Genomic DNA, 18778 nt, shown 5'->3' with positions numbered 1-18778 from the left:
TCTGGTTTGTTGGGCTAACACTAAACATTTATGGCCTGTTTGAACTAAAATCATGGCTATGAATGTTCATTTAACGATAATTTAATAAACGATTTCTCAGCTAGTAACCTAAGGTATATTGGGACTCTTACATAAAGGAGAAGATTGCAATTACTCATAAGGATAAAAAAATACAGTCACATCTTCATTTTTGCTTGTAACTACTACACACACCAGTTGCTATTTTAGTTGACTTTATTTTCATTGTACTGAATTAATACATTAGTTACTATATAATTTGAACTGTTTAAAATAGGGTAAAACAATAATTTAACACTCAAAACATATTATTAAATTTTGACAGTCAATAAAAATGAGAACCCTTGTGCGATGCCACTTATTTTCCAGTTCTGTCTTAGCACAAATAATCTACTAAATATATTCTATTTCTTTGCTATTTTTCAGTATCTGTTATCTCAAAATGGTATTAAAATTCAGTAGTGATTGATAGCAGAATTCACTCTATTTTTCCGAAACTCATAGACAATTTACAAGAACTGTTGTTTTTCATTTTATGTATAAACATAACCTGTTGCAAGAATGCATTTGTCTTATTATGCATTCTTACCATCTGAAATTTCATATATCCATATTTAATATAGTTGTATTCTATAGTATGTCCATACATTAATTTGTTGCTTATATATCATCATTTAGTATAGTTTTTGTATATGCTGCAATATGTCATCTAGAAACATAAAGGATCATCCTCATGTTGATCATACAGACATTCAGCTTCAGAAGACAAACAAGAATTTATAGAATTTAAAATGTTACATTGTGAATTTCCATAGTTAGGATCTTTTATTAACATTTATTATTAACAGACATATGTTGTTACATAAATAAATTTAGAACACTCTGAAAATACAAGTAATTCTGTAAAGCAAGTAAAGTTCCTCCAAGGTTCCTCTCGTCATGTACAGTGCTTTTCAAAATAGATCATAAATATATGCTTAGAAGTAACTATTCTATGTACATATTGACAACTATATTGTATAATGTGATAGTTATTTTATCTTATCGGACAAGGAGGAGGCAAGAAGGCAAATATTGAGGAAGAGCCCAAATGATTCCAGCTTCTATCATTGGTTGGTATATTTTTATTTTAGTTATACATTGCTAAAGAATCATCTAAATCTACATACTTGGCATTTAGATTATGGCACATCCCCATATTAGTAGAATTAGTTGTTGAGAATTAATTAGCACTGATAATATACAGTATAGTTTAGTGGAGTTTGGGACAGACAGATAATATGCCTCATATTAAAGGGGTTGTCCAATACTAGGACAATCCCTTTTCATTCACCGTACTTGGCCTCGATAGCCTATACTCACCTCCCGTACCTGCACCGTTCCAGCAGTGTCGGCACTCGCGTTACCGGGGCTCTCGTGTGGTTGTATGACACGTGGTGTCTTCCACCCAATCAGTGCTGCTGTCACTGTCCGAAGTTGGGTACCCAGCACTGATTGAGCGCCAGGTACCACACGAGAGCCCCGGCAGCAATTGCTGACACAGCTGGAACGGCACAGGCACTTGAGGTGAGTATGTTTTTTTTTATTTTATCGAAGCCAAGCGTGGGGTATGAGAAGGGATTTTCTTAGTAGTGGACAACCCCTTTACTACCTCTGTATTGCTAGCAGAAAGAGACTAGACACATTTTATAATAAATAAATCTCAGTGACAAAATCTGTGCCATAATTTAACTGTTACCATATAAAAAACATGACTATGTACATTTCTCCAGTTGTACCAATAGCAGTAGCTTCTGACTTGGCAAAACCCCTCCTAGAGGAGTGAAGACTGTTTTAAAGCACCATTGGCCAATTCCTTGCCACATCTCAGGTTAGTGAGCAAAACTCTTTGGCTAGAGATGTGTAACTAGGGTGCCATTGCCATACACAAAGAATCAGACTGCTGATCCTTCCCAACATTTTCAGGTCGAATACAAATAGCCAGCCTCTAAAGATAAATGAAAACAAATAAAAGATCAATCAGGATCAGGCAACAAAATACATAAAACCAAATTATTTTATTTACAGTGGGGAAAAAAGTATTTAGTCAGCCACCAATTGTGCAAGTTCTCCCACTTAAAAAGATGAGAGAAGCCTGTAATTGACATCATGGGTAGACCACAACTATGAGAGTCAAAATGCGAAAATAAATCCAGAAAATCACCTTGTCTGATTTGGCAAGATTTATTTTGCAAATTATGGTGGAAAATAAGTATTTGGTCATTAACAAAAGTTCATCTCAATATTTTGTTATATATCCTTTGTTGGCAATGACAGAGGTCAAACGTTTTCTGTAAGTCGTCACAAGGTTGGCACACACTGTTGGTGGTATGTTGGCCCATTCCTCCATGCAGATCTCCTCCAGAGCAATGATGTTTTGGGACTGTCGCTGGGCAACACAGACTTTCAACTCCCTTCCAAATGTTTTCTATGGGGTTGAGATCCGTAGACTGGCTAGGCCACTCCAGGACCTTCATATGCTTCTTACGAAGCCACTCCATCGTGTGCTTGGGATCATTATCATGCTGAAAGATCCATCCACATTTCATCTTCAATGCCCTTGCTGATAGAAGAAGGTTTGCACTCAAAATCTCACGATACATGGCCCCATTCATTCTTTCATGTACACGGATCAGTCATACTGGTCCCTTTTGCAGAGAAGCAGCCCCAAAGCATGATGTTGCCACCCCCATGCTTCACAGTACGTATGGTGTTCTTTGGATGTAACTCAGCATTCTGTCTCCTCCAAACACGATTAGTTATTTTTCTACCAAACAGTTCTACTTTGGTTTCATCAGACCATATGACATTCTCCCAATACTCTTCTGGATAATCCAAATGCTCTCTAGCAAACTTCAGATGGGCCCGGACATGTACTGGCTTAAGCAGGGGGACATGTTTGGCACTGCAGGATCTGGCGGTGTAGTGTGTTACTGATGGTAGCTTTTGTTACAGTGGTCCCAGCTCTATGCAGGTCATTCCCTTGAACATCAGTGGTCTTGTATGTCTTCCATTTTGTTATTATTGCTCCCACAGTTGATTTCATCACACCAAGCTGCTTCCCTTTTGCAGATTCAGTCTTCCCAGCCTGGTGCAGGGCTACAATTTTGTTTCTGGTGTCCTTCGACAGCTCTTTGGTCTTCACCATAGTGGAGTTTGGAGTGTGACTGTTTGAGGTTGTGGACAGGTGTCTTTTATACTGATAACAAGTTCAAACAGGTGCCATTACTACAGGTAATGAGTGGAGGACAGAGGAGCCTCTTAAATAAGCAGTTACAGATCTGTGAGAGCCAGAAATCTTGCACGTTTTTAGGTGACCAAATACTTATTTTCCACCATAATTTGCAAAACAAATCTTGCCAAATCAGACAAGGTGATTTTCTGGATTTGTTTACTCATTTTGACTCTCATATTTGTGGTCTACCTATGATGTCAATTACAGGCTTCTCTCATCTTTTTACGTGGAAGAACTTAGAACTTAGATTGTGGGCGGCCCCATAGGGGACAGCATGTATGTATAGCACTGCGAAATATAATGGTGCTGCAGAAGAAAAGAATAGTAAATAATATTATTAACTAACATTGATTAATAATGGGAATTTGATTGTATTAGTATATTAGATTATAATAGGGCCATATCGAGGGGTGTCAGGCTGGACATTTGCTCCGAGCACTGTTTGGCCGCCTGACATCGTGGTCCGAGGTGTCGCCTAGGCGGCTGCATTTTGTCGCCAATTTTTACAGAGACAGCTTTGAACTGCCCTTCTAATGGCGGGAGTTTAATGGGACCCTAGGATAGACAGTACCTGGTTTGAGGGATTTTAGGGCCTTTAAGTGCCTCTGGATGCCTCCAAGGTGACTGGTATTCACACATCCCGCCAATCAGATCAACCAAATGGGTGATATTGTTCTATTTATTCTCATATACACATAGTCTTTTTCAATAGAGGAATGTAGGGTATCATTCTTTTCTTGTTGAATTTGTATGTGGCAGATACATGGAAAATGGGGTATATAAATATATAGTTTTAACCACTGTCGTTATTTAACTATATTTGACTACCCTGAGTTATATACCTGACAACCGCATACATAGTAGTGTTTTTAATTTATTTAGATTAGATCAATTGGTGTGTGTCCAATTGGATCATCTATATTTGATAGAGATTTATCGGATATTCAATTTGATTAGTAGACTACTCACTATTTTATGTGTACCGTTTTTGTGGCTAATTGATACTTATTAAAAGTAATATTTTAGTACCTCTCACTTTTTTGCTTTGTTCCAATCTCTATATTGTGAGTTACAGTATATTCATGGAGCTATCTACAGTCTACAATGCTGTTTTGGATCCCATCAGAATTTAGTTTAATGAAGAAAATATAACAGTTTAATATAGCAAGAATTTTCTATTGCACACGCTTTACCTGTTTGAGGGATCCAGGCGTCCATACTAGTTTATACACCATATATATTGGAATCCAGATAAAGGATGATGCTCCAATTACGTATCCAACCCAAATGGTCCATTCCGGATATTTGTAGTCAAATAGCATCAGGGGTGGTTGATCCATAAATGAGCTTACTATGATAAACTAAACAGATAGGTGGTTGATATGAGAATACAAATAGTGATCTTTCTGCAATGGTGCTTTCACACTGCGTTTTGCCACCTGTTCGTTGGTCCTGTCTAGGCTTACATCCGAAATTTCAGCAAAACGGGACTCAGGTGTATGCGCTGATAGGGCCATAGACTATAATAGTGCTGACAGAGCAAATGTGCGCTCTGACGTGCATCATTTTTGGGCATGTGCGCCTACTGGAGGCGAACACTCAGACGTAGTGGATAGTGTCTGAGTGTCCGTATACAGTAGGCGTATACGCTCTGAAATGAAGCATGGCAGAGGGCACATTTGCTCTGTTGGCTCCATTATAGTCTATGGCCCATCGGCGCATACACCCAAATGCAGTTTTGCAGGGAATTTGGACATAAGCCCTGACTAAACCATTGAACAGATGCCAAAACGCATTGTGAAAGCACCCTAAGGATTTCCTGTGAGAAGCAGTATTGCACATAAAATATTTAGCCTAGACAACTGGATATTTTGTGGTCAAATAATATATTACAGATGTACATATTGTACATTTATGTGCATGATGTGTAATTAAATATTAGTATACTATTATTCAACAACATACATGACAACTAACTCCTTTCTGACTGTACAATTTTTCATTTTTGCACTTTTCTTTTTTGTTCTCCTCCCAAGATGCCATCATTTTTTTTATTTTTCTGTTGATACGTGTGTATGAGGGCTTGATTTGTAAGAGAACAAGTTGTACTTTTGAATGATATCATTCAATTTATCATGGGATGTACTGGAAACCAGGAAAAAAATACACAATTCAGCAATTTTTTCTTGGGCTTTGTTTTTATAGTGTTCATTATAAAGTAAACATGATCTGACAATATGATTTTTCAGGTAAGTATTAATATGCTGACACCAAACATACATTTTTATTTAAGAATTCGTCCAGAAATTTTTTTACTTGTGTTGGCATTTTTCAAGACCTGTAACGGTTTAATTTTTGGTCGATTTAGCTGTGTGAAGACTTTTTTTATTCCTTGAGCTGACATTTTATTTATACTATTTTTGGGTAGATATGATCTTTTCATCGCTTCTAATTGCCTTTTTTGCGACTCTGTAGTGGCTGAAAAAGCAATTCTTGATTTTTATATCTCATTATAGTATTTATAGATCAGGTTAATTAATTTTATATTTTAATACATCAGACTTTTAGGGACATGGAGACGCCATATATGTGTACTTTTATTTATTTTTTAAATTTTTAATGAAGGAGAAGAAGGCAATTCGAATTGATATATTTTTGATTTTTAAAAAAAATATTTTTAAAAACTTGTATTTACTTTTCACTATATTTAGCAGTATCACAGTCTTCTATGAATGCCAGCCATGGTCTGTCTTTCATAGGGGTACCGTTATGCCAGGAATGGAGGTCTTTGGTAGGTCCCTGGCCATCATGGCAACCTAATGGCACCCCGCGATCACATCACATGGAGGGCAATGGGCAGGTAAAACAGTGCACTCCTGGGCATGGGCAGTTAAAACAGTGCACTCCTGGGCATGCGCTGTAAATACTGTTGTGAGAGATCGACAAAGCTATTAAAGGGTCAACAATTGCTTTCATAGCTCCGCTCCATCTGCAGCTGTAAGAGGCAGATGATGGCTGAATAACACAGCCATCATCTGCGAGTAAAGATGCTGGGTGAGATCCTGAGCCTGCAACAAAGATAGGGAGTCTACATATGACTTATATGTCAGGAAGGTGTGTTAAAGAGTAACTATTTTAATTTGTTTTTAGAACTCAATAGTCCGGGTGAAAGCAAAAAACTTTGTAATATGTTTAATATATTTTATCAAAGAAATAAGCGTTTTTCTCCTCCTAGACTCATCAGTCATTGTCAAAATTCTCAATTCACTGGTAAAAAAATCTATCCTCAGTGAATTATGAAACACTAGGGGGAGGAAGTGAATAGACCACCACCGGAGAGTATAATCCTTTTAAAATTAGATCTACTATATAATTGTCTAAGGGTCACTTCTGTCTGTCTGTCTGTCCTTCTGTCTGTCTGTCACGGATATTCATTGGTCGCTTCCTCTCTCTGTCATGGAATCCAAGTCGCTGATTGGTTGTGGCAAAACAGCCACGACCAATCAGTGACGGCCACAGTCCGGCGGAAAAATGGCCGCTCCTTCCTCCCCGCAGTCAGTGTCCGCTCCGTACTCCCCTCCAGTCTGCCCTCACACAGGGTTAATGGCAGCGGTAATGGACCGCGTTATGCCGCGGTGTAATGCACTCCGTTACCGCTGCTATTAACCCTGTGTGACCAACTTTTTACTATTCATGCTGCCTATGCAGCATGAATAGTAAAACGATCTAATGTTAAAAAAAAATAAAAAAAATAAAAAAATCGTTATATACTCACTGTCCGTCGGCCCCCAGATCGACAACAGGCCTTTCCCACTCGCGACGCTCCGGTAACCGGTCCATGCTGCGATCTCGCGAGATGATGACGTAGCGGTCTCGCGAGACCGCTACGTCATCATCTCGCGAGACCGCAATGCACTCTTGGGACCGGAGCGCACGAGCAGCATCGGTAAACGCCTCGCTTGGATACGGGTCCAACGGAAGTTGAGTAAATAACTATTTTTTATTTTATTTTTTTTAACAGGGATATGATGCCCACATTGCTATATACTACGTGGGCTGGGCAATATACTACGTGGGCTGTGCTATAAACTACGTGGCTGGGCAATATACTACGTGGGCTGTGCTATATACTACGTGGCTGGGCAATATACTGCGTGGCCGGGCAATATACTACATGGGCTGTGCTATATACTACGTGGCTGGGCAATATACTACATGGGCTGGGCAATATACTACATGGGCTGTGCTATATACTACATGGCTGGGCAATATACTACGTGGCTGGGCAACATACTGCGTGGCTGGGCAATATACTACATGGGCTGCGCCATATACAACGTGAGCTGTGCAATATACAACGTGGACAACGTGGGCTGCGCAATATACAACGTGGGCTGCGCAATATACAATGTGGGCTGCACAATATACAACGTGGACAACGTGGGCTGTGCAATATACAACGTGGGCTGCGCAATATACTACGTGGACTGCGCAATATACTACGTGGGCTGCGCAATATACAACGTGGGCTGCGCAATATACAACGTGAGCTACGCAATATACAACGTGGGCTGCGCAATATACTACATGGGTTGCGCAATGTACAACGTGGGCTGCGCAATGTACTACGTGGGCTGCGCAATGTACAACATGGGCTGCGCAATGTACAACGTGGGCTGCGCAATGAACTACGTGGGCTGCGCAATATACTGCGTTGGCTGCGCAATGTACTGCGCATACATATTCTAGAATACCCGATGCGTTAGAATCGGGCCACCATCTAGTCTTTAAAAAGTATATATTTAAAATAATGAGAATCAGAATATCTGAAAAGCGCCCCCTGAAGAAGTCTAACCGAAACGTGCGTTGGGGCGGCGGGGACAGCGTGTTGCCAGTGTGCTACCACGTCATAATCAGTAAGTTTACCCCTTCACTTCATGTTTTATTTGCTTATGCTTGTTTAAAGCCATTCTTTATCTTGAGTTATATCCCATGTTTCTGCTGGCTAGCACATCGCACTTTATCTTCATGCTGCTAATAGAATGTGTTCCTCCTTGCACTGCCAATGACACATATATCTACTGAATTCAATTTTACGTTGATGTCACATCATATATGTACTTTGGCAGCAATATCTATGTACATTTTTGCACTTTGCACATTTTTGCATATTTGCTACCAACTATTTATTTGGGGGTTATTTTGTAATATACTAACTTACTGGCTTACTGCCTAATTTATACACTGTGTATTTTACTGGCAATATTCTGTCCCTGTTTTGATTTGGTGTCCAGTAGTTTTTTCTGGTTTTCTGATTCTCATTATTTTAAATATATACTTATTAGAGATCTAATTTTAAAAGGATTATACTCTCCGTTGGTGGTCTATTCACTTCCTCATCTTTCAATATTGTTGAGTTTTTTGTCCTTGACATATGAATTGGAATTTCTTGTGTTAAGTACTTTAGAGAATTTTATCCATGAATTGAGAGTGAAAGATCATTCAAAGAGGTGAAAGAAGCCAATTTCTCTGAAAAGATATTGTACATTACAAAGTTGATTATTTTCATGTATACTCTTGATTTAGGAAATAAATATTAAAACAATGGTTACTCTTTAAAGATGAGTTCCTGGCACACGTAGCCAATCCTTTCCTCAGTAAACTCAAACTTGTATACAATATTCAATAAAACAGAGGGTTTTTTTTTTTACCTTTTAACACTTTTTTTTTTTTTTTACTGTATTCTGCAAGGATCAGCTTGCTTGTCTGCCAAGGTCTAATGTTAAAAAAGGCCCTGTGTAGACTGCAATAAAACATAACAGGATAGTTCATAAAGGTTTCTGTCAATGAAACCTGGTTGCCTTCCCCTAGTGGTAGGATCACAACAATGCAACGAGGGTGCCTAGGTCTACTTCCTTTTGCTCCATCACTTTAAGACTATATGCCCACGTTGCAGAAATACTGCGGAAATGTCCGCAGCATTTCCGCAACTCCCTGCCGTGGGTAAAACGCATGTATTTTCCAGCAAAACACAAGCGTTTTGCAAGCATTTTTAGCTTGCAGAATGCTTGCGTTTTCCAAGCGATTTGAAGCATTGCTTGAAAAAGTGATTGACAGGTTGGTCACACTTGTCAAGCATAGTGCTTGACAAGTGTGACCAGCTTTTTACTATTGATGCTGCCTATGCAGCATCAATAGTAAAAGATAGAATGTTAAAAATAATAAAAAAAATAAAAAATGTGGTTCTTCTCACCTTCCAACGGCCCCCGATCTCCTACGTTTCGTTCCCAGGGATGCTTTGCGCGAAGGACCTTTGTGACGTCACTGTCGTTTGACCGCGACGTCATCTCAGGTGATTCGCGCAATGCATCCCTGGAAACGGAAGCCACTGCGTGCACCGCTGAGAGGCGGGAGGACTTCGGGGGCCATCAGAAGGGAAGTATATCACAATTTTTTATTTTAATTCTTTTTTTTACAGAAATATGGTTCCCAAGGGCCTGGAGGAGAGTCTCCTCTCCTCCAGACCCAGGTACCATCTGCACATGAAGCGCTCATTTTACGCATGGTGGGCATAGCCACATGCGTAAAGTGAGCTTTTCAATGCAATCCTATGGCTGCGGAATCGCCGCTATTCCGCATAAATAATGAACATGCTGCGGATTTTACCACTAAGCGATTCTGCAGCGGGAAAATCTGCAGCATGGGCACAGCAACGGCGGAATCCCATAGGATTGCATGAGAATGCGATTTTTAAGTGTTTCTATGCGTTTCCGCTGGGGCAAAAAACGCGGCAGAAATGCATAAAAAACGCAACATGGCAACACAGCCTTAATTTAATTGGTGGTGGTTTTATTAGCTGATTGTTCTAAAACCAAATGTAACCTACAGTTGTCTGCCTTGACTTTGCACTGAAATGTAATTACAGTAGTGTAATTTAAAAGACATATACGGTACTTACAGCAAGAAATGCGGGACTGATTGCCACCCAGCAAACTCTCCAATATATCCCAGGAGTAAATCCCAGCATGGCCTTCACATCATTACAGAACCTTTGTATTCCTGCAATTGAGGACAAACTGATTTAAAGAGAGTCTATCACAAGATTTTTGCTATATAACCTGAGAGCGGCATAATATAGAGCTAGAGAGTCTTATTACAGGGAAGTGTCATTTATTAGGAATCCTTCACACATCGTGATGATTCCTGTACAGGAAAAAATAGTACTGATGAGAACCGTAGTCCATGTGTACGTACGTGACATCCGTGTGACATCGGGTTATCTGTGTTTGCTGTCTGTGTGTTACATCCATGTGCCGTCCGTATCCATGTGACACGTGGTGGCGCCTGGGAAAAGCAGCACAGTTTGCGCTGTTCCCAGGTGCCGGCTGCTGAAAGCAGCTCTCATGGTCTCCCACTCAGGCAACAATGATGGAAGTTGTGTTCAGCAGGAGCAGTGTAACTCCTGTGTAAAATAAAGAATAAAATAAAATATCTCTTTTCTGGGGTCTTCCGTAAATTCAGCAGGAAGAGTAAAGCAAACAGCAGTGAGCTGTTATTAATAGCCAGTGAACCATATGAAATATTGTCCCTTGTCCTGGATTATTAACATCAGCCCCCAGTGTGGGCTTTTCCTCTGCTGGTTATGAAAATTGCGCGGGAGCCTATGACTTTTTTTAAATGTAATTCTTTATTATACACAGGAGTGACACAACTGCTGAATACAACTCCCAACATTGTCGACTAGTCGTACAGATCTCAGTGTGAGCAAGAGACAATGATGAGAGCTGCCTTCAGCAGCCGGTCGGCGCCTTCGAACAGTGGGAACTGTACCACTTCTCACCAGGGGCCGGTACGTATCACGCTGATGACACAAGGATGTCATCCGTGTGCATGTGCATTTTGTCCATACTGCGCTAAAAAATGACGTCTTCGAGTTTTCTACATGGATTCACGGTCCATGTGAAAAAACTGACGTATGTGCACCACCATGAAATACAATGTGTGTGTGTCCTTATTTGTGGACCTTAAAAACGAACTTCATACTGACATAAAAAATGGATGTGTGAAGGGGCCTTAGTTTGTGTGTTGTAGTTTCAATATAATCAGTGTTTTATCAGCAAGGAATTTCCACTGCATGACTAGGTCTCATGTGCACAGCAGTCCAACTAATCTGTGTAGCAGTTTGGTAATAATGTACACTGTACCCATGAAGGTGCCAATCAGTGGTGTGGGTAAGGTCATACATAGCTCAGCATTATGACTACTGCTTCATCTGCAACAGATAAAACAGGAATTCTATAACTACTATAACTACACAAAGCAGTCCAAGCACTAATCAGGTTCTCTTGCCTTATATTATGTTGCACTTAGATTACATAGCACAAACCTAAAAGCCTTGTAGTGTTTTCTAGGGTTTGCAAGCTATTATCGTAAGTATATTAAAAAATTTTTCCAAGATTGCTAAACCAGTGACTGACTTGACTAAAATGGAGATGTGGTTAATTGGAAGCCTCAGGCAATCCGGGCCTTCACTGACTTAAAGGAACGTTTTTAATCTGACCTGATCAACATCAGGTCAGCCCGATCTAGAGCGTCCTTTTATTGTGGAGGTCGATGCAATTGCCACCATTAACACAAACAGCAGTATGGGTACCTAGCCCTAGTCCCCCGTCTTCTAAAAGGACTTTTCCTAAAAGGACTGTTTATCTTATCTCTATTGGACTATTGGCCAGCCTTCACTGGCATATCTGCTCCCCTGAGGAGTGTCCGTTACTGGATATAAAACGCGTTGGGAGAATTCGTTACTGTCCATGATTTGGTGGAGTCCATAGTTAGGGATCACTTGGAGCCTGTTTTTGTGAGGACAGGAAACCGAACGGGGTTAACAGGGAAGTCAGCAAATACCCCATACCCAGCCCCTTTCCCTACATGTGGACGATGGACCTCTGATTAAGGACACTGGGAGGTCTTTTATGGTGACCATACGTTTACCATTATCGGAGAGGCATTCCGCTCTACTACCATTGGTGAGATCCAACCGATTTGTATTGTTTGAGCACTGTTTCACATGAGCACTTCTTTGGTTTGCGTCGGCTGAGTTGTCTATTTTTATGTATGCAAATTGCCTCTTCTGAGAAAAAGAGGACTTAACTCTATAGCGCCACCTGTTGGAAGTAGCGATCCTACAAGTCACAATCAACCCTTTAACGAGTCGTGCAATATGACTTAGGATAAAAGCCAAATCAGTATCTCAATTCGCAGATACGGTGTTTCAGGCTGTTGGCCCTCGTCAGTGCGAAGAATTGAGAACTGATTTGGCTAGGTGAGAGGCTCTGGACTGGGGTCTAAGGGGTATCGTTTCTCCTTACGGAGAGTGACATACCATCTCTGGCTTGTCAAGGTAAGGAGGCTTATTTGCCGTACAATGCTCCTCTGGGAATTTAAATATGCAAATTGCCTCTTCTGAGAAAAAGAGGACTTAACTCTATAGCGCCACCTGTTGGAAGTAGCGATCCTACAAGTCACAATCAACCCTTTAACGAGTCGTGCAATATGATTTAGGATAAAAGCCAAATCAGTATCTCAATTCGCAGACACGGTGTTTCGGGCTGTTGGCCCTCGTCAGTGCGAAGCATGAGAACTGATTTGGCTAGGTGAGAGGCTCTGGACTGGGGTCTAAGGGGTATCGTTTCTCCTTATGGAGAGTGACATACCATCTCTGGCTTGTCAAGGTAAGGAGGCTTATTTGCCGTACAATGCTTCTCTGGGAATTTAAATATGCAAATTGCCTCTTCTGAGAAAAAGAGGACTTAACACTATAGCGCCACCTGTTGGAAGTAGCGATCCTACAAGTCACAATCAACCCTTTAACGAGTCGTGCAATATGACTTAGGATAAAAGCCAAATCAGTATCTCAATTCGCAGACACGGTGTTTCGGGCTGTTGGCCCTCGTCAGTGCGAAGCATGAGAACTGATTTGGCTAGGTGAGAGGCTCTGGACTGGGGTCTAAGGGGTATCGTTTCTCCTTACGGAGAGTGACATACCATCTCTGGCTTGTCAAGGTAAGGAGGCTTATTTGCCGTACAATGCTCCTCTGGGAATTTAAATATGCAAATTGCCTCTTCTGAGAAAAAGAGGACTTAACTCTATAGCGCCACCTGTTGGAAGTAGCGATCCTACAAGTCACAATCAACCCTTTAACGAGTCGTGCAATATGATTTAGGATAAAAGCCAAATCAGTATCTCAATTCGCAGACACGGTGTTTCGGGCTGTTGGCCCTCGTCAGTGCGAAGAATTGAGAACTGATTTGGCTAGGTGAGAGGCTCTGGACTGGGGTCTAAGGGGTATCGTTTCTCCTTATGGAGAGTGACATACCATCTCTGGCTTGTCAAGGTAAGGAGGCTTATTTGCCGTACAATGCTCCTCTGGGAATTTAAATATGCAAATTGCCTCTTCTGAGAAAAAGAGGACTTAACTCTATAGCGCCACCTGTTGGAAGTAGCGATCCTACAAGTCACAATCAACCCTTTAACGAGTCGTGCAATATGACTTAGGATAAAAGCCAAATCAGTATCTCAATTCGCAGACACGGTGTTTCGGGCTGTTGGCCCTCGTCAGTGCGAAGCATGAGAACTGATTTGGCTAGGTGAGAGGCTCTGGACTTACCTTGACAAGCCAGAGATGGTATGTCACTCTCCATAAGGAGAAACGATACCCCTTAGACTCTATTTTTATGTGTTATTTATTAAAAGTTAAGTTTTATATATAGGGGTATCCTCCTAGCTAGTTTACATAATGACCCAAAACACACAGCTAAAAACACCCAAGAATTGCTAAGAGGAAAACATTGGACTATTCTGAAGTGGCCTTCTATGAGCCCTGACCTAAATTCTATTGAGTATCTTTGGAAAGAGCTGAAACATGCTGTCTGGAAAAGTCAACTTGCAAACACAAGACAACTGGAGCAGCTTGCTCTTGATGAGTCGGCCAAAATGCGCGTGGAGAGGTGCAGAAGTCTCATTGTCAGTTACAGGAATCGTTTGATTGCAGTGATTGCCTCAAAAGGTTGTGCAACAAAATATTAAGTTAAGGGTACCATTATTTCTGTCCAGGCCTATTCGATGAGTTTTATTTTTAAAAAATTCTGTGGCAGCATGGTTTAAAAGCAGTGTCTGACTTTCATTTGTTCATTTTCATAGATTTTTAAATTATTATTACTTTTGTCAGATTCAAGTTATTTCTTTGACCATTGTGGGGCTTTTTGTCATTAAACGAGGGGTACCAGCAATTTTGACCACGTATGTAAAAGATTCAACCTTAGGCAATCTACATAGGCTTTGTTCTTTTCTAAATTAGATTTTTTTGTTAAGTTCTAACCTGGCACCAAGAATATAAAAAGTGATGCACTCGCCCGAAGTTTCTGTCCTACTCAGTCTAAGTACTCTGAACCAGTTACTATTCTAGCTGAAGGTATAGTTGTGTCGTCTGTTTTTTAGATCTTGCAGAAGAGATCCATAGATCCCAAGAGCAAGCCCCTGACACTACCTCTATCCAAAATTATTATTTCCTCTGCAGTTTGACCTATATATTCTTCAGGAGTCTCATGATTCTATGTTTGCAGATCACCCTGATATTAACAATACCATCCTACCGATAACCGGAAATTTTTGGAGGCCAACCATAGATACAGACTGTAGGGAAATGTGTATGCTTGTGAAATTTGTGCCCAAACCAAGACCAAACCAAGAAACCGTCCCGCCGTTTTTCTCCAGCACCTATGCACCCCTAGGAGTTATTGGACCCACCTCTCCATGAACTTCATAACTGACCTCCCACCCTCAGAAGGAAAGACTTGGGTGGTGGTTGACAGGTTCATGTAATTTTGAACGCTGTTTGGGTTGCCTAACGCTCAAGCTTTAAGCATTTACACATTGCGCATTTACAGGGTGTCACGGAAAACATAGTTTCCAACCAGGGGACTCAGTTCATTTCCATTAAAAAGATTAATATTGAGATGTCTTTTTCTTTTGCCTACCACTCAGACCAATGGTCAGACCAAGCATACTAATCAAATGCTTGAGCAATATCTTCAGTGTTATGTGTCTGATCATCAACCTGACTTGGTGGAAGCATCTTTAGCTAACGGAATTTGTTAATAATAAATATCAAGAATCCAATAAAACTTCTCCATTTTTTTGTAATCTTGGATTTTATTCTCGTTTTGGTTCCTTTTCAACTCACCATGATGGATACTCCAGAGCTGTGGATAAATTAAAGTTTACCTAGTCTGTAGTCAGAGAGAACTTGAAAAAGGCACCGGTTAGTTAGACATCAGTTGCTAATAAGAGATGTTCTGGAGGCCCAAGTTTTGGCGTTGGGGACAAAGTATGGTTTTCAATAAAAACTATTAAGCTTAACCCCTTAAGCCCCCGAGGGTGGTTTGCACGTTAATGACCGGGCCAATTTTTACAATTCTGACCACTGTCCCTTTATGAGGTTATAACTCTGGAACGCTTCAACGGATCTTGGCGATTCTGACAATGTTTTCTCGTGACATATTGTACTTCATGATAGTGGTAAAATTTATTTGATATAACTTATGTTTATTTGTGAAAAAAATGGAAATTTGGCGAAAATTTTGAAAACTTCGCAATTTTCCAACTTTGAATTATTATGCCCTTAAATCACAGAGATATGTCACGCAAAATACTTAATAAGTAACATTTCCCACATGTCTACTTTACATCAGCACAATTTTGGAACCAAAATTTTTTTTTGTTAGGGAGTTATAAGGGTTAAAAGTTGACCAGCAATTTCTCATTTTTACAACACCATTTTTTTTTTAGGGACCACATCTCATTTGAAGTAATTTTGAGGGGTCTATATGATTGAAAATACCCAAGTGTGACACCATTCTAAAAACTGCACCCCTCAAGGTGCTCAAAACCACATTCAAGAAGTTTATTAACCCTTCAGGTGTTTCACAGGAATTTTTGGAATGTTTAAATAAAAATGAACATTTAACTTTTTTTCACACAAAAGCTCCAATTTGTCTTATTTTACCAAGGGTAACAGGAGAAAATGGACCCCAAAAGTTATTGTACAATTTGACCTGAGTACGCTGATACCCCATATGTGGGGGTAAACCATTGTTTGGGTGCATGGCAGAGCTCGGAAGGAAAGGAGCGCCATTTTACATTTCAATGCAAAATTGACTGGAATTGAGACTGGACGCCATGTTACGTTTGGAGAGCCGCTGATGTGCGTAAACATTGAAACCACCCACAAGTGACACCATTTTGGAAAGTAGACCCCCCTAAGGAACTTATCTAGATGTGTGGAGAGCACTTTGACCCACCAAGTGCTTCACAGAAGTTTATAATGCAGAGCCATAAAAATAAAAAATCATACTTTTTCACAAAAATAATCTTTTCGCCCCCAATTTTTTATTTTCCCAAGGGTAAGAGAAGAAATTGGACCCCAAAAATTGTTTTGCAATTTGTCCTGAGTACGCTGATACCCCATATGTGGGTGTAAACCATTGTTTGGGCGCATGGCAGAGCTCGGAAGGGAAGGAGCGCCATTTGACTTTTCAATGCAAAATTGACTGGAATTGAGATGGGACGCCATGTTGCGTTTGGAGAGCCCCTGGTGTGCCTAAACATTGAAACCCCCACAAGTGACACCATTTTGGAAAGTAGACCCCTTAAGGAACTTATCTAGATGTGTGGAGAGCACTTTGACCCAACAAGTGCTTCACAGAAGTTTATAATGCAGAGCCGTAAAAATAAAAAATCATATTTTTTCACAAAAATGATCTTTTCGCCCCCAATTTTTTATTTTCCCAAGGGTAAGAGAAGAAATTGGACCCCAAAAGTTGTTGTGCAATTTGTCCTGAGTACGCTGATACCCCATATGTGGGGGTAAACGACTGTTTGGGCGCATGGCAGAGCTCGGAAGGGAAGGAGCGTCGTTTGACTTTTCAATGCAAAATTGACTTGAGAGGGGACACCATGTCGCGTTTGGAGAGCCCCTGATGTGCCTAAACATTAAAACCCCCCACAAGTGACACCATTTTGGAAAGTAGACCCCCTAAGGAACTTATCTAGATGTGTTTTCAGAGCTTTGAACCCCCAAGTGTTTCACTACAGTTTATAACGCAGAGCCGTGAAAATAAAAAAATTTTTTTTTCACAAAAATGATTTATTAGCCCCAGTTTTGTATTTTCCCAGAGGTAACAGGAGAAATTGGACCCGAAAAGTTGTTGTCCAATTTGTCCTGAGTACGCCGATACCCCGTATGTGGGGGGGAACCACTGTTTGGGTGCATAGCAGAGCTCGGAAGGGAAGGAGCGCCATTTGGAATGCAGACTTAGATGGATTGGTCTGCAGGCGTCACGTTGCATTTGCAGAGCCCCTGTTGTACCCAAACAGTACAAACCCCCCACAAGTGACCCCATATTGGAAACTAGACCTCCCAAAGAACTTATCTAGTTGTGTTGTGAGAACTTTGAACCCCCAAGTGTTTCACTACAGTTTATAACGCAGAGCAGTGAAATAAAAATTATTATTTTTTTCCACAAAAATTATTTATTAGCCACCAGTTTTGTATTTTCCCAAGGGTAACAGGAGAAATTTGACCCCATAAGTTGTTGTCCAATTTGTCCTGAGTACGCTGATACCCCGTATGTGGGGGGAAACCACTGTTTGGGCGCATGGCAGAGCTCGGAAGGGAAGGAGCGCCATTTGGAATGCAGACTTAGATGGATTGGTGTTGTGGATTCTGTTTGTGGGCTCCCTCTGGTGGTTACTGCTGGTACTGGGTGACTTTGGTGGGTTGCGGCCTTTGGTTTCCACCTGTCCATCAGAGGCTGGGTGGTTCCTATTTTACCTGGCCTTTCTGTCATTCCCTTGCCGGCTATCAATGTATTCAGATGTGCTCTGTTTGGTTCCTGCCTACCTGCTCCCAGATCTTTCAGGATAAGCTAAGTGCTGATTTTCAGTTGTTGGTTTTTTTGTCCAGCTTGCTTATTATGTCTCTATGCTAGCTGGTAGCTCTAGTGGACTGAGGTTCTCCCCATGTGCCATGAGTTGGCACATGGGTTCTTGTAATCTCAGGATGTTTTTTTTGATTAGGGTTTTTTGCTGACCGCTCAGACCCCTTTTGTATCATTCTGCTTTCTAGTTTACAGCGGGCCTCAATTGGCTGAACCTATATATATCATCTCTATGTGTGTGCCTTCCTCTTATTTCACCGTCAATACATGTGGGGGGCAACTATACCTTTTGGGGTTCATTCCTCTGGAGGCAAGTGAGGTCTTTATTTTCTCTGCAGTACTAGTTAGCTCTTAGGCTGGTGCGTGGCGTCTAGAACCATCGTAGGCACGCTCCCTGGCTATCTCTAGTTGCGTTTGTCAGGCGTAGGGCAGCGGTCAGCCCAGGTTCCATCACCCTAGAGCTCGTCCGATATTTTGTATTTCTTTGCT

General features: G+C 40.9%; 1 protein-coding gene across 1 annotated transcript in view; it reads right to left on the bottom strand.

Annotated features, from left to right (window-relative positions):
• Window positions 1-238: 238 nt before the first annotated feature.
• The window catches only part of LOC143815864 (sodium-dependent serotonin transporter-like), a 110662-nt gene continuing 92122 nt past the window's right edge, over window positions 239-18778 (bottom strand). The window contains exons 10-12 of the mRNA XM_077295560.1: window positions 10251-10351; window positions 4486-4653; window positions 239-2005 (exon numbers count right to left, since the gene is read on the bottom strand). Of these exons, the coding sequence (XP_077151675.1) occupies window positions 1925-2005; window positions 4486-4653; window positions 10251-10351 (350 nt within the window). The 3' untranslated portion in view covers window positions 239-1924. The remainder of the gene's footprint in view (window positions 2006-4485; window positions 4654-10250; window positions 10352-18778) is intronic.

This window comes from Ranitomeya variabilis, chromosome 1, assembly GCF_051348905.1.
Source record: "Ranitomeya variabilis isolate aRanVar5 chromosome 1, aRanVar5.hap1, whole genome shotgun sequence".
Classification (NCBI taxonomy): Eukaryota; Metazoa; Chordata; class Amphibia; order Anura; family Dendrobatidae; genus Ranitomeya; species Ranitomeya variabilis.
This window is presented reverse-complemented; position numbering and strand designations above follow the sequence as displayed.